Source organism: Scomber scombrus, chromosome 21, assembly GCF_963691925.1.
Source record: "Scomber scombrus chromosome 21, fScoSco1.1, whole genome shotgun sequence".
Lineage (NCBI taxonomy): Eukaryota > Metazoa > Chordata > Actinopteri > Scombriformes > Scombridae > Scomber > Scomber scombrus.
Genome location: NC_084990.1, coordinates 11,789,035 through 11,795,350, shown reverse-complemented (window position 1 = coordinate 11,795,350; position 6,316 = coordinate 11,789,035). Strand labels below are relative to the sequence as shown.

General features: G+C 35.5%; 1 protein-coding gene across 1 annotated transcript; it reads right to left on the bottom strand.

The window, feature by feature from the left end:
- Nucleotides 1-764: 764 nt before the first annotated feature.
- On the bottom strand, nucleotides 765-1,683 carry fgf21 (fibroblast growth factor 21). The gene is made up of 4 exons (XM_062442997.1): nucleotides 1,590-1,683; nucleotides 1,414-1,491; nucleotides 1,143-1,246; nucleotides 765-1,055 (listed from the first exon to the last, which is right to left on the bottom strand). The coding sequence occupies exons 2-4, from the start codon at nucleotides 1,472-1,474 to the stop codon at nucleotides 765-767; spliced, it is 456 nt and encodes a 151-aa protein (XP_062298981.1). The 5' UTR covers nucleotides 1,475-1,491; nucleotides 1,590-1,683.
- Nucleotides 1,684-6,316: the final 4,633 nt, after the last annotated feature.

The window sequence follows — 6,316 nt, the reverse complement described above, 5'->3', positions numbered from 1 at the left end:
CATTTTACTTTAGAATAAAATAAAAAATATTTAAACAGGCCAGTAAATGTTAAACAAAAAAAGGAAAATAAATTACACAGTGCTCTAATTAGGGTTAACTGCCTCCAATACAAATCAGCTGCAGTTTCAAGGACCAAAACACCAAAAGATAAGCTAAGAATTATTAACATATAATAAATTAAAAACTTTGTTTTACGTCTGTCCAACCCAAAAACACAAGTCTCAGATGATCCAGTCCGAAAAGAAAACTTTTCACACATTTCATTATTTCTTATTTGTCCACTAGAGAGCGCTCTTGCTCTCACAATATTCAGCCTGATAACTTACTCCCTCACAGTGAAAAGAACATTAGTTATCCACCAGTTGCATTTTTGTCATTCAGTTAATTGATTTGTGCTTCAAAGAACAAAAGTCAATTTTTTAAAAACATTTATTTTTAATTCAGAACTTCTTTCCTGTCTGAAACACACCTGAGAGCTGTTATTTTTTACTCTGACACAAACATACAGCTCTCACGCTACAAAGCATAACATCATGGAAGGTCTACATATTACTACATACATGATTTAGGCTTAAGAAGACCATTTGGAAACACATAACGCACTCAATAAATAAATAAGTTACAATAATATTACCCTCAAGTGTAAAAAATGACTAAACTACAGTACAGTAGTTTATCCTGACATGTCATAACAAAATCAAGTCTTCAGGTTTGACTAGGTTAAGGAAAGGACACTTTTAGTATTATATAGTGTTATTCACCTTTACTTGTCCATTGAGAACTGAGGACTGGACATAGAGTTTAAACCCATTCCAAGAAGGTCATCAGAGTCCATGTTGAAATATTTCTGATTGTTTGGTGGTTGGTCAGACACGCTCACCCTTGTCAATGTATTCATAATTGGTAGGAATCGAGTGAAGGGAAGTGAGTTTCGATGTGGGGAGTGTTTTGATACCAGAGACACTGGAAATCCATAGTGTGAGGAAAGCAAACGGGTGTATCCGTCTGCCAGCAGCAGTTCTCTGAAGGTGCAGTCAGCCTCTTCATACTGCCTCTGCAAGTGACAACACAACAGATGTAAATTGTCTGTGGGCGACAGGAAGGACCGAGGTGTTAGGATGTTGAAGCTGTTATTGCTTACCTGCCCTCTCAGCTGGCCCCCGCTGTCCATACAGAGAAACAGAGATGTTGACCGTCCCTGGATGACTACGTGGCCTGGTTTGACTGATTTCAGCTCCAGCACACCTGGAAACATGAAAAACATAAAGATATGTGCTTCATAAGTTTTCTGCTGGTCTCAATTTTCTGGGCCATGAATTATCCAGAGTATTATGTGGATATTTTGAAAGGAAAATAAGCTAAATTGGGTCCATTGATGCTGTCTGTCACTGATTTTTCTGCCAAACACTCACTGCAAAGGGTCTGAGCATCACTTCCTGACACTCTCCCATCCTGGGTCATCTGCAGATACATCCCACGTCTGTGATTTTCTGCAACAAAAGAAATCAGCAAAATGAAGAATTTTAAGTGTTCAAGGCTAGGTCCGAGGCATTATGTGTGCAATCAAAGTAACTAAAATGAAAAGTACCTGTGTAGAGATGCCCCTCTCTGACTTCACTGTTAAACGATAACAGAGGGTTGGAGTCAGCGAGATAAAACGACAGAGAGAAAGGAAGGGGGATGATAAAGAAGAAAGAAGGCAGAAAAGAGAAATAGTTGTGTGGAAAGAAAAACATTTGGAGATAAAGCAAATTTACTTCCAAATAAATAATAAATATAAAAATAAATGACTTTTAAATTTAAGATTTAAAAAATGTACTTATAAAACTAAAAATAAATAGGAATATAGGCTCTGTCTGAGCAACTTCTTTTCGATTAAACTCTAAACAGGAGCATGTTTTGTGTCCTTATAAAGGAGTCAGGAGAAGGAGGTCCTTCATGAGCATGAGTCAGACATTTCTACATAATTAAACTGTGATTTAATGCTGAGAGGAAGATCAGTTTCCTCAAACTATGTATGGGCTTCTTCCGGGTCGTTTACATTAAGAGTTGCCGGTAAAGTTGAGTTTTTGGACTCACACGAGATCAGTTGTGTTGAATTCATCTTAGCCAACAAGCATTTACAAAAGCTATATATATATATATATATGTATATACTGTTTTTATGGTTCCCACTGTTTCCATTATGTAACACATCATTCAGGGACTTTCGTATGATTTGTATTGTGCGTGCAATCTATTGTCTTTTTTTGACCAAACAGAAGCACTAGTGAGAATTTTGACTTGTTCACATTCATTTCAATGATACTCATCAAGTATCACTATATTCTAACACTGCACTATTGTTTAAGTTTTCCAAATGTATTTGAAGACTTGTCGTGACTGTTCATACTTAGAAATATCAGTAAAGATGCTAACTCATGTGTGGACAAAACAACTTACAGTAAGTCAGGGTGCTTTCCCTCTTTTCCACTTGTAAAAGATACACATTTCACAACTAAAAGATCTCTCTGCGTCATCTGCCGAATAAATTATAACAAACAGATACTAGTGGAAGTGATTAACACTGTTTTGAGTTTTACTGTGTTTATCTTAGTTTGAAATGTGCTAGGGAAACAGTGTGTTTATAAGCAGAGGACAAGTGTTTATGTGACGGCAGCTGTGCATTTCCCAGAGAGGTCATATGTCAGCTTGTAAACTTACTAGTTAAGAAAAACAGTGCATTACCAGGAAGCTTAACTTTCTCTTCAGAGTGTATCACCTACTTTCGTTTTATTGACATGCTACCAAAGGGCTCAGTTCATACAAATGAATATAGTGTCTCCCTTGTCTATCATAACAGAATCTAAAGGCTACATTAAGATGTCATTAAATGTTATTACACTGTCACCATTATTCCTCAGGCCAAATATTTAATGTGTGACACTGTTAGGAGAATGAAAATCATGAAAAGAGCACTTTAAAACATATTTAATTCTAAAGTGTTAACAGTGTAACATCCGAGAAATATTGAGACACCATTATTACAGTAAGTCACGTGTGGATCATCTGTGACAGTTTCATTTAACTAGGGTGACCATATTTTGATTTCCAAAAAAGAGGACATTCAGCCCGGCCACGAGATAGCCTACTTAAATGATACTCGCAGTTTACTCAAAGATTCCTTATAATTTTAATATATTTAAAGTTTATATGTATGGATAGAATATTTTGTTGTATTACAAAATAATATCTCTCTCTCTCTCTATATATATATATATATATATATATATATATATATATATATATATATATATATATATATATATATATATATATATATATATATATATATATATATATATATAAATGTAAAATAAATGTAAAATCTCTGGAATAAAATAATGATAGAAATAATGTTTCTTCTGTGTTAGAAAAATCAACTTGTAAAATAATAGCTCTCTTTTCAAGTCTTAGTGGACAAATAAATAAATAAATAATATGAAATAATGTTCTAAATAATACCTCTTCTCTATTAGAAAAACCTGTAGCTGTGGTGGTGTTTCACAGTATGAAATGCCAACGCACCCTCCGCTGCATTTACAGCATCCTCTGTTTTTCCGGGTTTCACAAAGAACTCAACTTTGCTGAACTACTCTCACCTCGCACTGCGTTTTTATGTTTCTCTGTGTCCATATGAGCTGTGAAGTCCCCGGCACCTTAATTGGACACAGACACATATGTACCAGTTTCGCACAAGGTGCACTCAGCCAGCCCCGACCGGGTCGGTTTTTTCGCAGTTCATCTGTGAACGTGCATTTGCGCTTTGGCATCTTGAATGCTTCAGCTGCAGCGGCGGTGTCTGCTGCTTTCTTGTTGTGAGTTTTGGAAATCCTCCCACAGGGCAACCTCTCGGGGATTAGGTCACACACGCTAACCCAAACAATGACAACCGGGGGAGAGGGGGCACACACATATACACACATATACACACACAGAAGGAAAACCGGACATTATCATCAATTAATAAAAAAAACCCGGACGCCCCGGATGTCCGGGGAAAAGAGGACGTTTGGTCAGCCTAATTTAACAAACTTTGATAAATAGTATATTCGTGTTTAATGATGAGGCCTGTTCAGACATGTTTCCTGTGCCTGTGGTTCATCAGCAACGTTCAAAGTGACATAAACAGAATGGCAGTCATGAACTTTGAAAACTATTCTTTCATGTTTATGTTATGTTTATAATTATGACAAGAGTGTTACGTCTTCCCCATGCTCAAATTGCTCAAAAGGCATTTGACGAATACAAACAGGATGTAGTTTTATAGATGGAACTCAGCCAGCAGATGGCACTATCCTGCTTACTCTTTACATTTGGAAGCCTGTCCTCCAAAGAAAAACTTCCCTATAGATGGTTAATTCAGTCACAAAAAACGACGTATAGTTACGTATGAGTGACGTCATCCAGCAGCTCTAGCAATTATGACTGAAAAATTGACACAGTTCAGATGAATTATCTATATATAATGTGTCTTTCTTATTATGAGGAGGCTGGTTGGATGGATGGGTGGATGGCTAGATGGTTAGTTAAGTAGCAAAAAAGTGGACTTAGCTGCAGAAGACTGGTGTTTGCTTAACATTTCTGGAAAGCAGCATATTATGGGTCATTTGTCAACAGAAAAAACAATGTGGTTGTTTAATTTGTCACTTGTTCTGGCAGGGATGCAGGAACTTCCGGCATTGCAATTCTCATGTCAAAACACATTAGAAAACACCAATTTGAATCCATTTGAGTGAGTATTTTGAATAAAATAGACCAGGGGTTTTCAAAGCCTGAGACTGTGGGCCTCACCTTCTATAGACAAAGCTTAGAAAAAAGCGACCACCCCCTACCCGTAACCCAACCCGTTACTTGTTGGGTGTTCATGGGAGTATAATGTATTTATTTGAGCTCACAGACATTCAACAATTAAGCTGAATAGAGATGCTGTTTTTGACTGTTTGATACTGTTTGACATACTCCAGACATCACAAAATACACACAAAAGATATATCTGAAGGAATTTATTTGTTTCTGACTGTGGGTGAAAAAAGCAGTAATATTCCTATTAATCTCTGAACTATCTTTTTAACCAAATCACACCGCATCACACTTCTGAATTAGACATGTCAGCATACTTATTGATTTTGCTTGGCTTGAAACATGAGGTTAATAAAGGATATATTGGATAATGAATATGTTCATATGTATATATATATATATACTTTTATTTAAGCAGTAAAACAACTAAAGAAATGTGAAACTAATAAATAAATGTTTTTTAAAAATCATTGTTCGCCTGTGAGGTATATAAAACACCTGAACTATTTATAACCATTGCCGTGACTAAAAAGCACTGGAGTTTCCTCTTCCTGTTTTGGCTTGTCTCCAGTACCTAAACTACCATATACACTCTCTTAAGAGATTGAATATAAGGTAAATAAATGAGTATACCTCTTCTCTAAGGCCCCTCATCCCATACCTTTACTGCAAAAATATCCAAGGTATATCCAATAGGTTGTTATTTCAATGATAAACTGGGCCTCTGTGGTTTAACAATGACATACTCTGAAAAAATGACTGAGACCTGCACATTACAGCCACTTACCTGCCATTTGTGATCGATGTGAGCGGAAACTGCAAAATAACTCCTTTAACATAACATTTTACAGGTATGTTTTTTTAATTACAGCTTTTACAATCATCATCATTATTGTTATCATATTATATTCAATTATCATCACTACTCTCCAATAATATGAATTTAAATCATAACACAATTTGTTTTGTTTTTTCAAAATGTACACATACAAGTAGCATATCTTAAATGTCCATAATTTAAAACATATTTTCCTTTAGTCAACCTAAAATTTAATTACTGTCAGTCTTTAAACTAAGTATGAAATGAACATACAGTTTAATACACACACATACATAATGTACATACATACATACGTACAATAGCAGTTATCATAAAAAAATGATAAAAATAAAATACACACATTTTACAAAGTCCTTACCCAAGCTTTCACATCATTAGATGATTGGTATCATGATGTTCACTCTAAAATGGTTGATTTTGGCATGCATATTAACACAAATGCTTAACTCTTTTTTTCCAGTTTGAACAGGATTTTTTGTCATAAAGCACTTTGCTAATTGCCTCATTGTCCTATTCACATTTGTGCATCTCATGTCTGTTATGGCTTAAGAACATACATCTCATTTCCCCTGTGTACACTTACATTAGCCTTTGAACCTCCCTCCCTCCAAAAAACTGTACTGTGATGTTGC

What these genes read in the sequence shown, in the direction of transcription:
- fgf21 (XM_062442997.1), bottom strand. Translation starts at nt 1,474, where the DNA reads ATGTATCTGCAGATGACCCAGGATGGGAGAGTGTCAGGAAGTGATGCT. An exon ending in TGATGCTCAGACCCTTTGCA is followed by an intron (nt 1,247 to 1,413) that starts GTGAGTGTTTGG and finishes TCATGTTTCCAG; the next exon opens with GTGTGCTGGAGCTGAAATCA. An exon ending in GGGGCCAGCTGAGAGGGCAG is followed by an intron (nt 1,056 to 1,142) that starts GTAAGCAATAAC and finishes TGTCACTTGCAG; the next exon opens with AGGCAGTATGAAGAGGCTGA.